General features: G+C 43.5%; 1 protein-coding gene across 2 annotated transcripts in view; it reads right to left on the reverse strand.

The window, feature by feature from the left end:
• Positions 1-24162, reverse strand: part of FHOD3 (formin homology 2 domain containing 3) — a 494793-nt gene that overhangs the window by 46087 nt on the left and 424544 nt on the right. For both annotated transcript variants that reach the window (XM_065890566.1, XM_065890567.1), the window contains one exon: positions 8838-8996. In XM_065890566.1, the coding sequence (XP_065746638.1) occupies positions 8838-8996 (159 nt within the window). The remainder of the gene's footprint in view (positions 1-8837; positions 8997-24162) is intronic.

Here is a 24162-nt window from a genome sequence, read left to right on the forward strand (position 1 = left end):
TTTTAAATATTTCAAGTATATTTCAAATTTTATATAGAAATGAAAACGTCTTAACATCAGGCTCAGCTCAAGTCTGACTGAGGAAAAAATGATGATGGTACTTATAAAGAGCAATACTTACCTACTAATGGAAAGAGTATCACTTTCTGCTTTCATTTGTTTCTGGTAAAAGTCAATTGTGGAAGGCAGAGGGAGCAAACAGGCATCAGAAGGATTATGACTCTTATAAGTTCAAATTCCTTAGTGATTACATTTCAAAAGAAGGTAAAAATTCCCACCACGTGACATTTAACATACAACATTACGAAAGAGGAGGTGTCACTATTTTTTTCTCTCGTTTATCAAATGAGAGTATCAAAGCAAAGAAATACACATTGTGCCATACTTTTCGGTAACTTATGTTAATTCATTAATTCTAAGCGGCTTTGGTTACTGCTCTACAATAGCAACCATCTGGATAAAGTGTGGGAAGGAGTTCCGGTTCTGGGGGAGATAGAGTAAGCAATACTCTGTCTGTCCCACTAAATGCAACTATACACCCTGGACAGCAGGCATGGAGCAGCTACTTGAAGACTTTTTAAAAAAGAAATAGTGGTAGGTGGATTGAGGAAGAAGACCAGAACTGAAAGCTCAACTGAACTGGTAATGAGTTGACCATTTTTCCTCTGGTATTCCCTAGCCTGGGCTCAGGCAGCCCAAAAATCTGGAAGAGGGTATCAGATGCAGACAGAGAGAACGCCAGGGGAGCCCTCTAGTTCTGACTCGAGGTGTAGGAAAGGGTCTCCTAGTGGTGGCAGCAAGGTTGGCAGGTCCTAAAACTCAGATCAAGGGAACATTCCTCTCCAGTCAGTGGAGCTGTGGTCCCAAGAGGTGGGGCAAACCCCTTACGCTTTTCTTTTCTATCTTCTCTCTGCTTGGCCCCAGACATGGGCACAGTCATAGCAAGTGCATGGTAAAGTGAGGTAACTAAAGACCCAGCTTTCACTGGAGGACTAAAAAGGAAGGCCCCAGAAAACCAGAAAGCAGTGGGGAGGTCATGAAACATGAAGAGCCTGCAAAGCAAGGGCACAAAGCTGTTTAAGAACTTCTGAGCTTCTCCTTGAGCTGTTCGTGTGTGAATCTGACCTTCAAAAGCACATTAAAGACTTTGAGACCTGAACTGGTCTTTGAAAACTTTGAAAACTGAGCTGACGTTGGAACAACAGTCCACAGAAGGTGGGTCAGAATCTGTGGCTTGAACTCCAACAAGTGATGGAACAATTCTTAATTCTTTTTATGAAGCCAGAATGATCCTGATACAAAAACCAGACAAAGTTAATCTAGTCGAGAAAAGAAAACTACATACCAATACCCTGATGAATCAGATGCAAATATCCTTAACAAAATATTTTAAAGTATATAAATAAATGCCAATATATTAAGATATATAAATCTATTGCTATATTTCATATAGCAATATATTTTAAAAGAGCCACAAGGTTAGTTCAATACGAAAAAAATTAATCAATCTACCAGATTAACAGTGTGAACAAGAAAATTCACACAGTCATTTCAACTGACTCAAAAAAGTTTTGATAAAATTCAATTTCCATTCATGACAAAAAAATCTCAGCAACCCAGTAATAGAAGGCATTTCCCCCACCTGATAAGATACATTTATATAAAAAAAAAAAACCCTCCAGCTCATTTCATACTTAATGGTGACAGAGAGAATGCTTTCCCTCTAAGAATGGGAACAAGACAGGGTGTCCACTCCCACCATTCCTATTTAACATTGTGTGGAAATCCTAGCCAGGTATATAAAATTTTAAAAATACATACAGATTGGAAAGGAAAAGATAAAACTCTTCCTGTCACAGATGGTGTAATTGTCTACATAGGAAATTTTGAGGAATCTACAAAAATCTTATGAAACAATGAGTTAAACAATGTTGCATAATATAAGCTCAATATACAAAAAAATCCATTTTATTTCTATATATTACTAATGAGCAATTACAAACTGAAATTTTTTAAAACATGCTATTTACAATGAAATACTTAGGTATGAATCTAACAAAGCACGTGTAGGATCTGCATTTGGAAAGTAGAAAATGCTGATGAAAGCAATCTAATCGTCTAAAGACGATCTAAATGAAAAGAGAAGGAACAGTGTTCACAGACTGAAGGATTCAACATAGTCAAGATGCTAGTCTTCCCAAAATTGATGTATAAATTTAACTCAATTCCAATCAAAATAGCATGATTTTTTGTGGATATAGACAAGCTGATTCTAAAAATTATATGGCAAGGCAGAGGACCAAAACAGTCAAACCAAAATAATTTTGAAAAAGAATACCCTTGGAGGAGTCATACCACTTGACTTTAAGACCTACAATAAAGCTGCGGTATTAAGACAGTGTGGCATGGGCTGAATGACAGATACAGAGACCAGTGGGACAAAATGGGGCACCCAGAAATAGACTACACAAATATGGCCCAGTGATTCTGACAAAGGTATGAAGGCAGTTCAGTGGACAAATGGTAGTGTTTTCAACAAATGGTGTTGGATGGACCAACTGGAATCCATATGCAAAAAGTGAACCTCAATTTAAACCTTCCACCTTCTACATAAGTTAACTCAAAGGGGATCATAGATCTAAAAGTAAGAAGCAACAATACAAAACTTTTAGAAGGAAACACAGGAGAAAATTTTTGTGACACAGGTTATGCAGTGAACTTCTAGACATGATACAAAAAAAGAATAGGTTGATAAATTAACCTTCATCCAAATTAAACACTTTTTCTCTGTGAAAGACACTGTTAAGAGAATGAAGAGACAAGTTACAGTTCCTCAAAAGATTAAACATAGAGTTATCACATGACCCAGCAGTTCTGTTTGTATTTACCCTAGAAAAATTAAAACAGCATTCACACAAAAACTTGTACATGAGTATTCATAGTAGCTTTATTCATAACTGCTATGAACTGGACCAAGCTAAATATTCTTCAATGGGTGGATATTTATATTTACAAACAGCCAGTGGTACATCCCTACAATGCGATGACACTCAGCAATAAAAAGGGACCAACTGTAGATACAAACTGCGACTTGGATGAATCTCAGAGGCATTGATCATGCTGAGTGAAAGAAGCCAATCTCAAAAGGTTACTCGCTGTACGATTCCTTGTGTATGACATTCTCGGAAAGACAAAACCATAGTGATGAGAATCAATCAGTCATTAACAGGGGCTAGGGGTGGGTTAAGGGTGTGACTAGAAAGGGACAGCACAAGAGCTTTTCTGGGAGATGGGACTGTTTCGAATTTTGACTACAGTGGTCATTGCATGAATTTATATATGTTTTAAAACTCAATAGACCTGGACCCCCGCCAAAAGTCAACTTTACTCTATATTAATTTTTTTTAAAAAAGCCAAAATAAAAGACTGGACACTTGACACCAGAATCAGCAAACAAGCAGATATCTACATGATTGTGCCTTAGGAGGTATCTGGGTGGGGCAGTAGTTGTCCTAGGCTCCTGAAAGTGTTATCAGGGAGGACTGTCTCAGGAGTTTATCAGAAGCCAGTGACGACAAACTGTATTGAAGACCTCTTTTGGGCTGTGGTCAGAGTGAGGTCACAGGTCATGAGCCCTAGATACCTCTTCTTCCAACATCCTCTTCATCACGGCCCCAAACACAGATTATGTGGGTGGAATGGAGCATCGGGGAGACGTTCAGTGATGATCCTTCTTGTTCTCCCACAGGCTGATGCCACTGATTCCACCTGTCCACACAGATGGCATTTAAAAAGGACCAAAACAAGCCAAGCAGATGTCACTTCTTCCAAAACACCCAGCATTTGAACTCAACTGGTTTTCAAAAGAAAAACTTAACTAAGAATTTGTATTTTAATTTTCTTAATGCTCCAATTGTTTTAAGCATGTACAAGAATTCCGAAATATAAAGTCGTCAACGCTTTTCCCCCTTCTTCAGAAGGCATTTTCCTGGGATGATTTTTGTTTGCTTTTTTCCTTTGGGAAAGTAATCAAACACTCTTTTGTTTTTCCTTTCTCTAATTTAAACCATTTGTTCACTACTGAAGATTTATGAGGTTACCATCTGCCAGTTTATTTTACTTCTTTTTTACACATCTCTGACAATAAAAATAGCCGTAAGACGGGGACAGGAGGTCAACGCTACCTCCTATGAGGTGATGGTCCCTTTTTTCCATGAGCAGATGACAAGGGAATGAGCATACCTTTAATTTGCTCTTTACCATGTCAGTAGATTTACTGATGTTTCTGTGATGACCATTTGGTTTCACAGGGAGAAAAACATCAAACAGGCCCATGACATAACAATCTCAGTGTTTTTTTGCTTTCTTCCAGACAGTGTTTCTCCAGCACTGCTTTAACTATGCTTGCTTTTGTATCTGAAAATCATATTTCAGATGAAAATTCACAAGTCTTACTTATTTTTTACAGACCCAAATGCTTTGGGGTTTGGCCATCTCATTCACTTGCAGATGAGACCATACTAAGTAATTATCATGTCTTGTGAGTTTTTTTTTTTTTTTAACCATCCTTATTGGAGTATAATTGTTTTACAATGGTGTGTTAGTTTCTGCTTTATAACAAATTGACTCAGCTATACATATACGTGTATCCCCGTATCTCCTGAGTTCTGAACAGAACCCTGGCTATGACTCCGGATGAGAATCTGACAGCAGAAAGTTGGAGCCTTTATGCAGGGCTTGGATGCAACTTGCAGTCTCATGAGACAATGGCATTCTCTTCTTGCAGTTCATCTCAGGGAGGGGCTTTTTCTTTTTTTTAGTTAACTTCTCAAGTTTATTTCTTGACAGTATCTTCTTTCGTTCTTACGATTACTCAAGTGAGGCACGTAAGGCAGAAATTAGGCACCAAATTTACAGATGAAGACGCAGTGCCTGAAGCTAGGCTGGATAACCAAGGCAGCGCCGGAGAACCACCCAGGGGCTCCTCCTACTTTCTAGCGCCGCCTCCGTGCTCATGGCGATTCCACAAACTACCAGTGTGGCTAAGGTGCCCAGTCACTGGGACATTCTCATTCCTGGCACTGTGGACCCACTGATGGGCTCCTGCGCCCAGGCTCACCTGCGCGTGTCCAGCGCTCACTCAGGGACCCGTGGACGGGGTTCCCAACACAAAGTGCTTGAGGAGATACTGTAGCTTTGTACAGGCGGCCAAAGGGAAATTCTGTTTCTAGGATGCTGACTGGCCTGGCGGCCAAGCAGGGCCAAGTTAAATGTCGTTTGGGGCCATTCAATTGTGTTACCCTCTGAGTAAACACAGACTCTAAAAATGAGAAAAGCAAGGAGAAAAATGAAAACCCTTCCTACTTCCATCTGTGATAACTCAGCGATGTTTTACTTGGGAAAATACCATTAATAATACTTAGAGATGCCCCCAAATCATATTCTAAAGTTTAATACTCTTAAGAAAAACTACTTCCTTAATGAAGTTACTTACTCCCATGGGTTTTCATGATGAGCCAGATAGAAAACATGGGGTGGACAAACAGGATGTCAGTGAATACATCCTAGTCACGTCCAGGTACACAGAGGTTTCGTTTCGAATGACCCCATTAAGCCGTGGTGCCACGCTACAGGGCCTGCATCCAAGAAGCAGACGGTTTGGCAAAAGGCCATTTGGGCATAAGCTGGAAATCATATTAGTGAAGATCTGTAAGGACGCAACTTACATCTCTTCTCAGCCCTGACTTAACTCTCGAACAACAAGCCTAGACAGTTGATAAGCTTTGGGCATCTTGTGGGCAGAGGCCAGGGATCCTGAACACCTTACAATGCACAGGACAGCTCCCACAATAAAGAACTGTCCAGCCCAGCATGGCAATAGTGCCAGTTGATAAACCTTGCTTTCAACAAAAACTGTGGTAAAAATGTGTAACTCCGTGTCTTGTGACTATATATGAATTTACCGAGCACTCATGACACAACAAGCTCTCAGGAAGGGTTAGGCAGTGTTTTCTATGGCTGTGTCCTCTCACTGTACCTCATTTCATATGCCAGCTACTCCCAGAGGAAAACCATAGGCAGCGCTGTGATGCGGACTGCATTGCCTCATGCGTCTTCTCACTCCCCTTTCAGATTCCCTCTTATTCTTTTCGGTGGGTGAGCCCAGGCCCAGACAGCCCACCTGGGCTGGACGCCGCCAGAGCTGGCCTGTGGATTGCACTTCAGACTCAGGCTCTAGAAATCATATTTCAGCTCGACCTCTTACTGGCTTGTGAGCTTGGACACAGACAAACGTTGGAACTCACCCTCTTCATCTTTAAGATGAAGAACATAATAGTATGTACCTCGTAAGGGTCTGATGAGCACCTGTGTGAAGCACCTACCTGGTGTCTGGCCCACAGGAGGAAACCTAGGAAAGTCAAGTTTAGTGCTGTGCTGCTCCCATATCCGTCATCATTACTGTACCTATCATCATTCCTTCCTGGATTGAAAAAAACAGTCAGAAAAGGAAAAAATAATTTGATTCATTCTAAAATCTAACTAACTTATTGTATCTGAAACTCTCCCCACCCAGGGAGACTGACATTTCAGGAAAGAAAAAAGGCAAAACCAAAGGCATCCATCTCTCCTGATGGACTTTCAAGTTCTCATGGCAATAAGAGGAAATATTTTTAAAAGGGGAAGTTGTCATTTTTTCCTTCAATCAAGCTGGCCCTGGCTGCATTTGGAGACTATGTACGAATCTGAAGCTTTTGCAGTCTTTAAAAGATCCTGTGAAGTAAACAGGATGGCCAGAACGTGCGCTAGGGCCTACTACTCTGTCTGTCCTATGTGAGAGACACTTTGCACTTGGTTCGTCCCGCTGGGCAGCTCCCACCTGCCCAATGCCCTTCTCTCTTGCTGCTCTGTGCGTCCCAGGGTGGAGGTCCCTCACACTGAGGCTGGGCCTGCTCCCTTCTTTCTCGCTGTCTGGCAGCTGCCTCAGTGTCCCTCTCTGTATTTGCCTACTCTTTGTCACCTGCTCTCTCCTTTTTACACCCTCCCCGGTCTGCCACGTGCCCTCACTCCCTGGCTCTGTTGACCTGCTGTGCTACATGGCCTGACTCCAGGGCTCGGGCTCCACCTCCTCTCCAGCCAGAGAGAAGTGCCATTTCCCTCATCGTACCTGCTCCTGGCACAGGCTATGTGTGTGTTTCTCAGGGCAGAGTTGCTTAGGCCTCGTACTGGTTTCCTAGGTTTGCCATAACAAAGCTTCACAAACTCAGGGGTTCCAAACAAAGGAAATTTATTCTCTCACCGTTTGAGAGACTAGAAGTCTAATATCAAGGTGTCGGCAGGGCCATGCTCTTTCTGAAGACTCGAGGGGAGGATCTTTCTTCGCCTTGTCCTCGCTTCTGGTAGTTGCCGGCAGTCCTTCATGTTCCTTGGCTTGTAAACGCTTCCCTCCAATTTCTGCCTCCATCATCACACAGTGCTCTGTTCTGTGTGTCTTCCTGTGTATCCTCTGTGTTCCCATGGCATTCCCCTCTCTGTGTCTATGTCCAAACTTCTCTCTTCTTAGAAGGGTAACAGCCAGTGGAGTAGGACCCACCCTAATCCAGGATGACTTTATCCTAACTTGATCATGTCTGCAAAGACCCTATTTCCAAATAAGGTCACATTCTGGGGTCCTGGGTAGGCATGGATTTTGACGTTTGTACTCAATCCAGTACAAACCTCTGGAACACGGCTTTTCCTGTAGAGGTCTCTGCTTTCCAAAGCACAAAGGCACGGCTGTCCTCCTGGGTTCAGGCATCACTTTGCCCCATGGGCCCCATTGCCCCCTACCACACTCAGGGCTGGAGACGTGTAGGGCACAGCCCCACAGGCCTTCCTCACTTTCAACTCTCCCGCCAAAGCCCGCTCTCCCTCACCGCAGCCAGCCTTCATTGGCTTACTTCACTCTCGAGGCTTTCAAATAAGACTGGGTATGAAGGGATCTCAAATATGGAGAGCCTTTAAAGGAATCCAGGGCTCTTTGCCAATAGAAGGATGGGGTGGGTGTCACCCAACATCATGAAGCAGTGTCTTCAGATCCCCACTCTGACCCAGTGAGCCTCCAGGCCATCTACCCATCTGTAGGAATCTGTGGGCTGAACCATTGGTTTCACTCACTCTTTCTCTGTTATAAGAACAGGAGATTTAACTTCCTACAGACAGGCACCAGCCCACAGCGAAGGGTGAGCAGGGCCTGGTAGAAGGGCACTGGACCCTGGCAGAGCAGGGTAGCTGTGGCACCAGCTGGGCCGCCTGCCAGCCATGTAGTCACAACCAAGGCACCCAATCTCTCTCCACTTGTGCCACTCAGATTAACAAATGCTGCAGACTCAGTTGGCTTGGGTTTTCCAGCTGATCAAATGAAACCCATCTCTACACACCCCAAAGGGTGCCAAGAGAGAAACAAATCCGCTAACACGGAGTGAGCACGTATGGAAAACCCTACTTTTGAGACTGTTCATTAAACGTATTTGGTTTGAAATGATGTGAAAGAAGGCATCCCAGCCCCACCCCTGTGGAGGTTGTCAAATTCTTCCACGTCGAGGTAGGTGGAATGTGGTCAGAAGGAAGTTAGTAAATGAACCAGAGAGTGAGGAACTCTGAATTTCCTAGGCAAAGTGGGGCTTCTTTCCCCCCAGAAGTTAAAAAACAAGATGTGAGAATTATTAACATTATTCAGAATCTGGCTGAGACAGAAAAATGGCAAGCCACCCTGTGGAGAAAGTCACATTGGACACAGTAATGTTTACATACGCAACATATTACAGAACACAAATAACGCTCCACAGAGCTCCCCTTACCTCAATCCCTTCTTTGTTTAAGGCATATTCATCAAAATTCAAAATGGCTATCTTAATCGTTCTTGGAGGGGGCAGTACCGTCAGGCCAATATTAATAGCATTGCTCCTCTTGGAATCCAGGACGATGATCTCCTGCTTTTTTCCATCTGCAGCAGTTTTCTTGTGATAAAATAAGGAGAATCCAAGATTAATGCATCATCTTTGGTCCTCTATTAAAAGCAAACTCACAACTTACTTAGACATGAAAACAAATGCCCTCAGTTTAGCTCAGGGAAGGACTGGCTACCTCTCAGCACAGCAGAGATCAGGGATTAGTTCCAAGAGGCCGCCAAGAGAAGGGCAGCAATGGAACTTCGCGAGTCAGACACGTTACAAAATAAAATTGATTTGCCTTCAATTGGGAAAAATGTGATATTTTGCAAGGAAAAAAAAAGTTTTTTTCCATAGAAGCAGTGGAAACAAAACTCAAACCTCTCAGAGTTCCCTTCCTGCAGGCTGCAAGGTATCGGAATGTGCCTTGCTTGGCCCTGGAGCGTGTGGTGTGTGCCCAGAGATGGAGAAAGCTGGTCTGCGCACCGAGAAGACAGGAGCCAGAGGGGAATCCGGCATCGCTGGCCGGTCAGCCCTTCTGCATCTCAGGAGCTCCTCTCATCATTCCAACATCCTCCGCCCCGACACCTGAGCACTTCCGCCTCTCCTGCTACACACAGCCATCTGGGCAGCTGCCCAGGGAGTGGGAGAAGAGGAGTGAGGGATAAACTAGCAAAGAGGCCGAGGAGGGGGACCACGTCCCCACAGAGCCCTGATGTATGTGGCCTCCCTGCTGGCCTGGCATCCTCGGGGCAGTCCCTGCGGCCAGCCCCGGGCTGGCACACGGCCAGAAGCCAGGAAGGGGTGAGGTGCTGAGCCAATGCTCACCTCTGCCCAGAGCTGTGACCAGGCCCCCAGCCTTCCCCTTCAGCTCGCGGGAAGTCAAGGGCGGCTGGCAACCGGGACAGGCGGAGGGGGTCGGCCAGCAAGCTCCATGTGCTGCACGGCTTCCCTTGAGGCCACAGGGCTGGGAGGATGATGATTCTGATTCATGAAACGAGCCTGGGGTGGCGAGGATGGGTAAGACCCGTCCAGCACAGTGATGGGGTGTGCTCACCGTGTGAGGGACCCAGCTGTGGGGTAACTAACTCACCTGGTGGTGGAGGGGGTTAGGGTCTGGAGAAGCTGCCACCTGAGCTGGACCCTCAAGACTGTCTAGGACTAGCCTGGGGCTGGGAGAGAATATAAGGAGAGGAGAAGTGCCTTTGTCTCGCTCCAGGGAACGGCCAGGGATGAAGCTGGAGGTTTGGGGGCCATATGGGGGAGCTCCATGAATCAGCTGCTCAGAAGCCCCCTGCAGGCAGGCCCCAGCTGAGCAGCTGACAGCTGCTCAAGGTTGGCCTCCTGTGCGGAGGCCTCAGCCTCTCCTCTGAGGAAGGGAACCAGGCTGGGCCTGGGAGCAGCTGAGCCGCCCAGGGAAGCTGGTCACTGTAGCACAGGAGGTTGGGAGCTGGCAAGGAAAGACGGCTGCGGCCCCTTAAGTCCTACTGAGCCCTTCCAAACTCAATTGCTAACATTCTATTTTAGGTCCTTAAATATGCATTTGGGAATAAATTACAATTTCTTCAAGAAGAAAATAACCGAAAGCATCCCAGCTGTTTGGCCGCCTGGTAGCCGGGAGGAACAATTCCTGTGGGTGTGCTCGTCGGCTTGGAACTGTGAGCTCCCAGGGACACGCGGCATAAATGCACCCTCACTCTGTAGGGCAGGCTTGTCTTCTATATATTTAAGCAAATAAGCTTATCAGGAGCCCCTGAAATTTAGCTGAAATCTACTTTAAAATATTATTTTGTGTATAGAAGGCTAAGAAGGAATGAGAAAAGGTTTGACAAAATGCTGATTACAGGCAATGATGACAGATGTGATGACTTGAGATGCCCACGTTGGGGTGCAGGGTGTCCACCCCTCCAGGTGCTACAGGGAGCCTGTCCAACATCCATTCCCTCTTCCCTGCTCACCAACAGGGACTTGATTTTTTTCAGGCTGGTAATATGTCAGTGAAATCAGCCACCTCCCTGGACCCTTGGCAGGTAAGGCTGGCAGTTTGGGTTTTTGTTTTCCTGATTAAAAAGAGATAGACCCAGTGAGCCATGCCTTTTGCCTTTCCTCCTTCTTCCTGCCTAGAATGTGGATGTGAGGCCCAGAGAGACAGCAGTGAGACATCTCATGAGCATAAGGAATGAAGCCACATGGACGGCAGCATGGAAGATGGAAGAAGCCTGGGACCTGGCATTGGAGAGGCAACTACGCACAGCCAGGCTCCAGCGCAGGAAGCATTTACGGGAAGGCAGGGGTTCCCTGGGAATCATTAGCCCTTAGCCCCCCATCTATAGAGTCCCTGTCATTCTAGGAGCCTGCAGAGATGACTGAGCAGGCCCAGCCCAACTGCAGCCTTTGTGCAAATGAGAAAAAGATGCCCACCTCCAGGGAGACACAGCCCCATGGCAAACATCTTGAGAGGGAAGCACCGCTCAGATTTAAGCCCTCCCCCCTCAGCCAGTGTCCACGTGCAGCAAGCAACCCACACAGACTCAGGGGTGGCTCTGAGCCTGAGATGTCCTTGCCCCCATTCTCAGTAGAACTCAGTTCACACCAACGGACACACCCACACCCACACCCCCCATAAATCGGGAAGAAGCAAGCTGCTGGACATCCTGAGATAATGGGGAAGCTATCTTCACAAACGACGCTACATGTTTTCAGAGCACTTCCAACCACTTCGCAAAGGAAGGAATAAGAATTAAAGTCATATCTGAAATTGAATTGTTAAATCTCTGGATTTTATCCAAGAGGTATTTTAAATGCTCTTCTTCATAATTAAAACAGACTCCACTGGATGCTACTGACCCCTCAAGTGCCTTGGCGGCTGTCCTGCTCGACACGAGGGGTGGGTCATGCGGGCTTGTCCAACTCTCTCCTCCCCTCCCACAATGAACTGGAGCAGCGCCTGAAAGAACAAGCCAAAGTTCTTCGTGCCCGGAGGCATGCGTCCTGTCTAGGGATTAGCCATCATCAGTTCTGATCCATTTCAATCCTCTTTCAGGGTCAAAGCCCAGACCAGCAAGAGTGACCTTCACTACGTCCTTCACCTGGTCCTGTGTCTGAGTCACTGTCGCCCATCCTCTTCCACAAAGCCTCTCGTGCCCCGTCCCTCATTCCTGCCACCTGCACCCTGAGCCTGACCCCTGGTGCCAGCCTCCCAGGGCAGCCCACCACGGGCCTCCTGCTTCCAGCCTCTTCTCACCCCCAGCCCATTCATCCTACTCTTGCTAAGAGTCTTTCTCAGGCACTCATCTCCTTATTGCATTTCTTTGATCAGACAGTCTGTGACTGTCCATTGTTTGAAATGAGAAAAATAGTAAATTGATCAATGATAGAAAGAGGAGATAAAGCAGATAAGACACAGTGTTCCCTGTAAAGGAGGTTAGGAAATGTTAAATGACCCTCTAAAGGCATCTGGAAAGGAAGGGCTAAGATGTGATGGGACAAAGGTGGAACAGGGTTGGGAGGAAGACAGGAGGTGATACTTCTAGGCAGGAGATGAGAAAGTTGTTTTGCATTTTACTTGAGCCCAGACACACCCCCGAAAACAACACACAAACAAGGAAACCAAACGCCCAAACCTCCTGAAATATCAATACAGGGCCTACTTGAAGGAACTGACAACATTTTCTTGAGAGAAAAAGAAAAAGATGTGCATAAATGAGAAACATCACGTCCCTGGATAGGAAGCCTCAGTGTTGTAAGGATGTTCGTTATCTCTCATCATGGAATTTATATATAAATAATATATATATTTAAAATGATTCTAATCAAAGTCCAACAAGATTTTTTTGGAATTAAAAAATATTCTAGAGTTACTATGAAAGAATATATGTGTAAAAAATCCATAAGTAGAAATATATATAATATCTACCCAATTAGCTCTAAAAAGGTATTATAAAACTGATATAATTAATGTGTAGCACGGGCACTAAACAGCTACAATGATAGAACAGAATAGAATGAAAGTACAGAAAAAGCTCTCATACAGTGATCCAGGGCATTCCAACAAGAGCGCAAGATCAGTGAGTCACAATCCGTCATGAAAGCCCAATTCTAATATGGAACCGAAGAAAGTAACTTTAAGTCAAAAGACTCAGCATGGTAGGTTAACATCATGACAGACTGGATTGACTGACATCTTCCTTCTTTAAAAAAAAAAAGCCAGCAGAAAGCAAGAACACAGGCTGTGTGGGAATGGCCAAGGGTCATCATGGTTGGAGTATGCCACACCCCATGAGACCCCTCTGCTGATTGGCTGTTATCAGCGATGGTCCACAACAGCAAACCCTGAGCAGGAAAAGAGGCTGAGAAGCAAGCTCAGTCCTTCAACTGTCTCTTGCTGGTTGGCAGGGTATCTTCCCACATTTATTTATTTTATGCCTTTCTTTGATATAGATCTCATTTCCTGAGTGCCTGTTAGGCTCCTACACCTTGAACGGGGACATTTTTCATGGAGACCAACAAAAATGTGGGGGGCCACGATGCCACCGGCAGCAATGGTCGGTCCTGGGATGACAGGAAATAAGCGTTTCTGCCTCAATTCTCTGATAAAAGGTCTACCAGCCAAACCTCTGCCCTCAGTTCTGAAGAATTCACAGGGCAGAAAGGATGCTGAGGATGGCTCCTGTGGGTGGGGCTTCAGGCACAGGATGCTGGACTAGGGGGCGGCTGGAAGTGAAAATGGGAACAACTGTCTCCGGGGCAAGAGAGTTGCCCCAGCAACAGAGTGGAAGTGAGCAGAGTCGGGGGAACCAGGGTGGGGATGTCTTTGAACATGAAATTTCCCCAAGTACGTCCAGAAGTTCTCAAGGTAAAAGAGGAACTTACTTCTAAAAGGGGCAGGGGGCACTCTAGGAAGAGGCCAGGCTCTGATTTGCTTCCAGAAAGCCTAGTGAAGCTGAACTTCTGAGCCGAACGAGGCAGCAACACCCAGAACCTCCTTCAGAACAACAACTATCAGGGAGCCTCCAACCTGCCAACAGTTGCCTTGCCAGAAATACTGTCTCTGGAGAAATGCTTCTGGTTTGCATGGAATGGAGGGCTTCTGTTTGTTTTTGACTTGGCCAAGAAGATTGCAGGGAGTGGGGAGAGGGTGTAACAGCCAAAAGGGTGAGAGACCGAGGTTACCCTCTATAGCAAGAGATGCTGTCAGGGCCAGCAGAGACCTCTTAGAGAGAAGGGGCAGGAAGGAAGTCACCAAGGAAGTTCAGCTCCTTTCCCCCAAGCTGTCCAAGAGGGCTGAGGGTCCAGTTCCAGGAGGCAGAAGTGAGCTCCTCCAGGAGGAAGCTTCAAACAGGCGGTGCCCATGACCACAAGACTTACAGAATTTCTAAGAAGCAAAGAAGGGGTACTCAATTTAAGCAGTGAGTGCTAACTGCCAAGGCTTAGGGGTAAGGGCTGTGACTTTCCTCTGCAGCCCTAGATTCACCTGGTGGTCAGCTCCCTGGGTGGGGGCCGTCTCTCTAGAACCAACCAGCTCCAAGAGGTTGGGCCCTGCGAACTCAGCCACTCCAAGGGACAGAAAGTCACATACGACAGGAATATTTTTTAGAACGGCTAAACCACCTATTCAGGTCTTCTCAGGGAGACACCGGGGCAACGCCAATCCTGATACAGAGACGGATGACCACAGGCCTTGCAGGGAGGAGACATGCAAGTCAGGTTTTTGGATAGAACAAAGTATTGCCTCCAAGAACAAGTCTTTTAGAATCTGCAAGTAAAGAGACAAACTTGATTCGGAATGGTTATGGGGTGGGTGACGGCCATGTAAGAGTGACCACAACCTGACAGCATTCGATATCCTGAGGACGAGACCATTACTCCCCCTCATAATCATTCAGTTTCGGAAAAGAGAAGGGTGAATATTCAGGCAGCAGTTAGGAAAAAGTGGAAAGGAAAACTTTAACGCTAAATAGTAGTCATTAAGCTTAGAGGCTGATTTAAAACCTCACATTGGAATCTCAGGAAAGTCACGTTGAGACAAAGGCTAAGAAAATCAATCGCATAAAAAAAAGATTGACCTGTTAACACAGCACAAAAGCACATTCTCCCCTGTTGCACTGGGTCTACCGAACAACCCTGGGAGGTCAGGCACACAGGATCAGGCCTGGTTTCTTTCTTTTTTTCCCCCCATAATCAAAACCAGGCTCAGAGAGGTTGACCGACTTGCTCAAGGTCACACAGTTAGAGGTAGAGTCCAGACCAAATGAAATTTAAAGTTTCAGTAGCAAAGCATACAGATCATTAAGAAGAAAGAGAGAGTCTTTTTTTTTAAAAAAAAAAATGACAAGATTCAAAAATCCCCAAGGGAAGAGCACGAGGAAGTGTTCAGAGCATGAGCTTGAAAGTAGCCGAAACAAAACGGAATCCAGGGATGACACGAACAGATTCAGGAGCCCTGAAGGGTAACTGCAAATATGCAGAGCATCAAGTCACCAGGGGAGTCAGCTGGGGTCTGACCCATTCACGGCCTGGAGACCTTGCCAAGTCACTGAATCTCTCTGTGTCTCCTGTCCTCTCTGGGACCCAATCTCACAGGGTTTGTTGTGAGGATGAAAGGAGACAATGGATGTAAATCAGTGAGAACAAGGCTTGGCCCCTGGTAAGCACAACAGAAGTGTCTGCTGGGACTATTAGAAGAGTATTACTGGGACTGATACATGTAAAGTATTCAGGACAATACCTGGAAAATAGTGCTTTCTAAGAATTAGCTCTTAGCTTTTTTCACTACCAATGACTCCTTTTTTTAAAATCATTTTAACGTAATAACATTATATTTTAAAAATATATGGTTTACCAAAGTGTATTTTTCATAACTAATGCATCTACCACGCTTACTGATCAAAGGCACCTACATAAACAGGAGCGTCAGATCAGACCGGTGTCCCCACCCTGAATAGTTATAGTTGCAGGACAGTGCAGGGACTTGATACTCAGTTTAGCCTGCAGAGCTGCTTCCCGGGGACATGGACAACTTGCCTGAGGCTTCCTGAATGAATGAAAAGAGCTTATGGATGCTCATTAGAGTCTGTGCAGACTCCCAGGCACATGGACAGTGCCTGGTGTGGGAAGTAGATCTAGTAAATGAGCCGTGGCACACCATGATAAAGACGGCCAAGGTCCAGAGAAGGGCCACCGTGAAGGCATAAAATTCCACGTGCGAGGAGAGGACAACGTGAGCAGAGTAGGGAGGGGAGCACGGGCAAAGATTGTGGAGGCTCACAGTCTGGGCAGGTGGATAGGGCTTGCCTTCCAAAGTTTTCTGAAATGTTGACACGGAGAGTCACCCCTTTGAATTTCTAAAGAGTAATTTTACTAGACACAAAGGATGCAGTTTCTAAAAAGTAGTTATTCAGCACACAGAACTTGTCATCGCACAGGGTGCTGTGACTGAAAACAGAAACTGGGCTAAGGACATGATTTATTAAGAGAACTCAGAGTCTTGGAGAATACTGCTAAGTTTGAGAGCATTTCCATGAAAGGCGGCTGACCTCTCAAAACGCTTGTCAGCATCACTGTCACAGACCCTGGGGCTGGCTCAGCAAGGCGTGAGCTCTAGAAATGGTAAATCATTCCTCCTCGTGACGCTACAGGATATTTTCGAAACTGTCCATTGAGAAAGTGACAATGACAGTGATGCCACAATACAGATGTCATAAAGATGTGACTGCTATGGACTTTCCCTAAGTCCTGTGACGAGGGAGGAGGCCATATACGTGGGAAAGCATTAAGGCAAAAGACAACAACAACATCCAAAAGCCAAAGAAAGACACCTAAATAAAAGCTGAAAAACCTTTAGTTAGGAATAGAGTTTCTGAGGACCTGGCCAGAACAGGCTTGCTTATTGGTAAGTTTAGGAAAAAAATGTTAACTTCCCATATTTGTTCTTAGAGTCTTTTACAGCAGAGGCCAACTGTAAAACAGTTACATTTCCAATGTTAATGTAGTTTATCTAGTACCCTAACCAGGAGACTTTTGAGAGGGGAAGCGAGTACTCTTAATAATTATGCTGGGACCTCCACACACGCCAGGATCATCTTGGATACACTAGGGTGTGCGATCACCCCAGATAAGCTCCAAAGTTGGGTTTGGCATTTCCAGGGAGAATTCAGGTTTTCTGAGGGTGCTGTTTAATAAAATAACATACTTCCTTATGACCTGAATTGAATATAAGGTAGGAAGATTTTCCTCTCTTCTCAGGAGAATAAAATGGAGGTGGACGTGAGGGGCCAGTGAAGGAGTCAATGTGGAAAGTGATGGTGGGAACAATGCCCCCCTCAATGGTGCCTCATTTTTCACTTTAAATCAATGGTTCACAACTTTGGCTGAGGACCCTGGGGAGATTTTCAAAATAACCCAGGCCAGGGCTTACCTCAGACCAATAAATCATCATCTCCGAATTTTCTTAAAGAGTCACTGTTAATAGTTTCTGATATATTTCAAAACTTCAAGGTAAATAAAGTTGAACAAATTTCTCCAAATCCATTCCGGGGCCCCCTCCCCTTAATAAAGCAATGAACCCAGGTGAGTAAGACAGCAATGAGTTCCCAAAGGGGAAAACAGGTCCCTTCTTCCTTCTGTGCACCTCTTCCACGCCATACCTTTTGTGGTCTCTCTGGATCTGAGAGTATAAAAGCTGCCCTTTGGGGGCAAGTGGAAATTGGCCGTCCTGGATTAGGCACAGGGGTGGAAGGCCACTTCCTGAGGCTCCTCAGAGTGCTGTCAAGTCCATGGAGGGTACCTCCCCACTCCCAGGGGCTTTCTGCCCTGGCATCCTACCCTGGGGTCATTTTAACCACCTCTTATGCCATTCTCCACATCTTAGACCGGCAGAAAAAACACAACATAATGAAACTTAGTGCAGGATTTCTGTCTTTTTCCTCAAAATATAATTAAAATCATCTTACCAAAAAGCTATAGAGAGAGATTGGTTCAGGGTGGTGGAGTAGAAGGACGTGCTCTCACTCCCTCTTGTGAGAACACCAGAATCACAACTAGCTGCTGGACAATCACTGACAGGAAGACACTGGAACTCACAAAAAAAGACATCCAAAGACAAAGGAGAAGCCACAATGAGATGGTAGGAGGGGCACAATGACAATAAAATCAAATCCCATAACTGCTGGGTGGGTGACTCACAAACTGGAGAACAATTATACCACAGAAGTCCACCCACTGGAGTGAAGGTTCTGAGCCCCACGTCAGGCTTCCCAACCTGGGGGTCCGGCAACAGGAGGAGGAATTCGTAGAGAATCAGACTTTGAAGGCTACAGAGATTTGATTACAGGACTTCAACAGGACTGGGGGAAACAGAGACTCCATTCTTGGAAGACACACACAAAGTAGTGTGCACGTCGGGACCCAGGGGTAAGGAGCAGTGACCCCATAGGAGACTGAACCAGACCTACCTGCTAGTGTTGCAGGGTCTCCTGCAGAGTGGGGGTGGCTGTGGCTCACTGTGAGGACAAGAACACTGGCAGCAAATGTTCTGGGAAGTACTCCTTGGCGTGAGCCCTCCCAGAGGCTGCCATTAGCCCCACCAAAGAGCCCAGGTAGGCTCCAGTGTTGGGTCGCCTCAGACCAAACAACCAACAGGGAGGGAAGGCAGGACCACCCATGAGCAGACAAGTGGATTAGAGTTTTACTGAGCTCTGCCCACCAGAGCAACACCCAGCTCTACCTACCACCAGTCCCTCCCATCAGGAAACTTCCACAAGCCTCTTAGATAGCCTCATCCACCAAAGACCAGACAGCAGAAGCAAGAAGAACTACAATCCTGCAGCCTGTGGAACAAAAACCACATTCACAGAAAGACAGACAAGATGAAAAGACAGAGGGCTATGTACCAGATGAAGGAACTAGATAAAACCTCAGAAAAACAACTAAATGAAGTGGAGACAGGCAACCTTCCAGAAAACAATTCGGAATAATGATAGTGAACATGATCCAAGGTCTTGGAAAAAAAATGGAGGCAAAGATCGAGAAGATGCAAGAAATGTTTAACAAAGACCTAGAAGAATTAAAGAACAAACACCTAGAAGAATTAAAGAACAAACAAACAGAGATGAACAATACAATAACTGAAATGAAAAATACACTAGAAGGAATCAATAGCAGAATAACTGAGGCAGAAGAAAGGATAAGTGACCTGGAAGACAGAATGGTGGAATTCACTGCCATGGAACAGAATAAAGTAAAAAGAATGAAAAGATATGAAGAGAGTCTCAGAGACCTCTGGGACAACATTAAATGCAAAAACATTCGCATTATAGGGGTTCCAGAAAGAGAAGAGAGAGAGAAAGGAGCTGAGAAAATATTTGAGGAGATTATAGTCGAAAACTTCCCTAAGAGGGGAAAGAAAATAGCCACCCAAGTCCAGGAAGCACAGAGAGTCCCATAGAGGATAAACCCAAGGAGAAACATGCCGAGACACATAGTAATCAAATGGACAGAAATTAAAGACAAAGAAAAATTACTGAAAGCAGCAAGGGAAAAACGACAAATAACATACAAGAGAACTCCCATAAGGTTAACAGCTGATTTCTCAGCAGAAACTCTACAAGCCAGAAAGGAGTGGCATAACGTATTTAAAGTGATGAAAGGGAAGGACCTACTACCAAGATTACTCTACACAGCAAGGATTTCATTCACATTCAATGGAGAAATCAAAAGCTTTACAGACAAGCAAAAGTGAAGAGAATTCAGCACCACCAAACCAGCTCTACAACAAATGCTAAAGGAACTTCTCTAAGTGGGAACACAAGAGAAGAAAAGGACCTGCAAAAAAAAACCCATAACAGTTGAGAAAATGATAATAGGAACATAAATATTGGTAATTACCTTAAACGTGAATGGATTAAATGCGCTAACCAAAAGACACAGGCTCGCTGAATGGATACAAAAACAAGACCCGTATGTGTGCTGTCCACAAGAGACCCAATTCAGAGCTAGGGACACATACAGACTGATGGAAAAAGGGGATGGAAAAAGATATTCCATGCAAATGGAAATCAAAAGAAAGCTGGAGTAGCAATGCTCATAGCAGATAAAATAGACTTTAAAATAAAGCATGTTACCAGAGACAAGGAAGGACACTACATAATGATCAAGGGATCAATCCAAGAAGAAGATATAACAATTAAAAATATATATGCACCCAACATAGGAGCACCTCAATACATAAGGCAACTTCTAACAGCTATAAAAGAGGAAATTGACAGCAACACAATAATAGTGGGGGACCTTAAGGCCTCACTTACACCAATGGACAGATCATCCAAACAGAAAATTTATAAGGAAACACAAGCTTTAAATGACACAATAGACCAGAGATATTTAATTGATATTTATAGGACATTCCATCCGAAAACAGCAGATTACACTTTCTTTTCAAGTACACACGGAACACTCTCCAGGAGAGATCACATCTTGGGTCACAAATCAAGCCTCAGTAAATTTAAGAAAATTAAAATTATATCAAGCATATTTTCTGTCCACAATGCTATAAGATTAGAAATGAATTACAGGGAAAAAAACATAAAAAACACAAACACATGGAGGCTAAACAATACGTTACTAAATAAGAGAGATCTCTGAAGAAATCAAAGAGAAAATCAAAAAATACCTAGAGACAAATGACAATGAAAACACGATGACCCAATACCTATGCGATGCAACAAAAGCAGTTCTAAGAAGGAAGTTTATAGCTACACAAGCCTACCTCGAGAAAGAAGAAAAATCTCAAACAATCTAACCTTATGCCTAATGGAACTAGAGAAAAAAGAAGAAACAAAATCTAAAGTTAGTAGAAGGAAAGAAATGATAAAGATCAGACAAGAAACAAATGAAATAGAAACAAAGAAAACAAAAGCAAAGATCAATAAAACTAAAAGCTGGTGCTTTGAGAAGATAAAATTGATAAACCATTAGCCAGATTCATCAAGAAAAAGAGGGAGAGGATTCAAATCAATAAAATTAGAAATGAAAGAGCAGAAGGTACAACAGACACCACAGAAATACAAAGCATCCTAAGAGACTACTACAAGCAACTCTATGCCAATAAAATGGACAATCTGGAAGAAATGGACAAATTCTTAGAAAGGTATAACCTTCCAAGTCTAAACCAGGAAGAAATAGAAAATATGAACAGACCAATCACAAGTAATGAAATTGAAACTGTGATTAAAAATCTTCCAACAAACAAAAGCCCAGGACCAGATGGCTTCACAGATGAAATCTAAGAAACATTTAGAGAAGAGTTAACACCCATCCTTCTCAAACTCTTCCAAAATATTGCGGAGGAAGGAACACTCCAAAACTCATTCTATGAGGCCACCATCACCCTGATACCAAAACCAAAGATACTACAAAAAAAGAAAATTACAGACCAATATCACTCATGAATATAGATGCAAAAATCCCCAACAAAATACTAGCAAACAGAATCCAACAACACATTAAATGGATCATACACCATGATCAAGTGGGATTTATCCCAGGGATGCCAGGATTCTTCAGTATACGCAAATCAATCAATGTGATACACCATATTAATAAATTGAAGAATAAAAACCATGTGATCATCTCAATAGATTCAGAAAAAGCTTTTGACAAAATTCAACACCCATTTATGATAAAAACTGTCCAGAAAGCGGGCACAGAGGGAAACTACCGCAACATAATACAGGGCATATACAACAAACCCACAGCAAAGATCATTCTCAATGCTGAAAAACTGAAAGCATTTCCTCTAAGATCAGGAACAAAACAAGGATGTCGACTCTTGCCACTATTATTCAACATAGTTTCGGAAGTCCTAGCTATGGTAATCAGAGAAGAAAAAGAAATAAAAGGAATACAAATTGGAAGAGAAGAAGTAAAACTGTCACTGTTTGCAGATGACATGATATTATACATAGAGAATCCTTAAGATGCCACCAGAAAACTACTAGAGCTAATCAATGAATTTGGGAAAGTTGCAGGATACAAAATTAATGCACAGAAATCTCTTGCATTCCTATACACTAATGACGAAAAATCTGAAAGAGAAATTAAGGAAACACTCCCACTTACCATTGCAACAAAAAGAATTAAATACCTAGGAATAAACCTACCTCAGGAGACAAAAGACCTGTATGCAGAAAACCATAAGACACTGATGAATGAAATTAAAGATGATACAAACAGATGAAGAGATATACCATGTTCTTGGATTGGAAGAATCAACATTGTGAAAATGATTATACTACCCAAAGCAATCTACAGAGTCAATGCAATCCCTATCAAATTACCAATGGCATTTTTTACAGAACTAGAACAAAATATCTTAAAATTTGTATGGAGACACAAAAGACCCCAAGTAGCCAGAGAAGTCCTGAGGGAAAAAACGGAGCTGGAGGAATCAGACTCCCTGACTTCAGACTATACTACAAAGCTACAGTAATCAAGATAGTATGGTACTGGCACAAAAACAGAAAGGTAGATCAATGGAACAGGATAGAAAGCCCAGAGATAAACCCAAACACCTATGCTCAACTAATCTATGACAAAGGAGGCAAGGATATACAATGGAGAAAAGGCAGTCTCTTCAATAAGTGGTGCTGGGAAAACTGGACAGCTACATGTAAAAGAATGAAATTAGAACACTTCCTAACACCATACACAAAAATAAACTCAAAATGTATTAAAGACCTAAATGTAAGACTGGACACTATAAAACTCTTAGAGCAAAACATAGGCAGAACACTCTTTGACATAAATCATAGCAAGATCTTTTTTGATCCACTTCCTAGAGTAATGGAAATAGAAACAAAAATAAACAAATGGGACCTAATGAAACTTCAAAGCTTTTGCAAAGCAAAGGAAACTACAAACAAGACAAAAAGACCACCTTCAGAAGGGGAGAAAATATTTGCAAACAAATCAACAGGCAAAGGATTAATCTCCAAAATATATAACCAGCTCATGCAGCTCAATATTAAAAAACCAACCCAATCAGAAAGTGGGTGGAAGACCTAAAATAGACATTTCTCCAAGGAAGATATACAGATGGCCAAGAAGTACATGAAAAGCTGCTCAACATCACTAACTATTAGAGAAATGCAAATCAAAACTACAATGAGGTATCACCTCACACCAGTTAGAATGGGCATCATCAGAAAACCTACAAACAAATGCTGGAGAGCGTGTGGAGAAAAGGGAACCCTCTTGCACTGTTGGTGGGAATGTAAATTGATACAGCCACTAAGGAGAACAGTATGGATGTTCCTTAAAAAACTAAAAATAGAATTACCATATGACCCAGCAATCCCACTACTGGGCATATACCCAGAGAAAACCATAATTCAAAAAGACACATGCACCTTAATGTTCACTGCAGCACTATTTACAATAGCCAGGTCATGGAAGCAACCTAAATGCCCACTGAGAGACGAATAGATAAAGAAGATGTGGTACATATATACAATGGAATATTACTCAGCCATAAAAAGGAACAAAATCAGGTCATTTGTAGAGACGTGGATGGATCTAGAGACTGTCATACAGAGTGAAGTAAGTCAGAAAGAGAAAAACAAGTATCTTATATTAATGCATATATGTGGAACCTAGAAAAATAGTACAAATGAACTGGTTTGCAGGGCAGAAATTGAGACACAGATGTAGAGAACAAACGTACGGACAACAAGGGTGTAAAGGGGGTGGTGGTGGTGGTTGTGGGATGAATTGGGAGTTGGGATTGCCATATATACACTAATGTGTATAAAAGGGATAACTAATAAGAATCTGCTATATAAAAAAATAAATAAAATTCAAACTAAAAGCTATATATATATTATACCTCTATACATATACATATACATATACATATATATATATATATATATATATATATATATATATATATATATATCCATCCTGCTGTGAGATAAAAGAAGATCCAGTTCCAGAAACTATTTGGAAAGGAAATCAAAAAGCACATCTTTCCGTCCTTATCATTTCCATTAAGTGGTCACCCAGCCTTGGATCTGGCACATGGATCTTTAGAGGTAACTCGGTTGGTCATAACCATGCCCTGTAACTCTAGTCTGGTGTAAGTTTTCTGATGGAAACTACAACTGATTCCCTTTGCTCTGTGCTGCCTTGTGAAGTCTATTTTAGTTTTGATGCACTCTATCGCGTTTAATGAAAAACT

Source organism: Phocoena phocoena, chromosome 13, assembly GCF_963924675.1.
Source record: "Phocoena phocoena chromosome 13, mPhoPho1.1, whole genome shotgun sequence".
In the NCBI taxonomy this organism is placed as follows: Eukaryota; Metazoa; Chordata; class Mammalia; order Artiodactyla; family Phocoenidae; genus Phocoena; species Phocoena phocoena.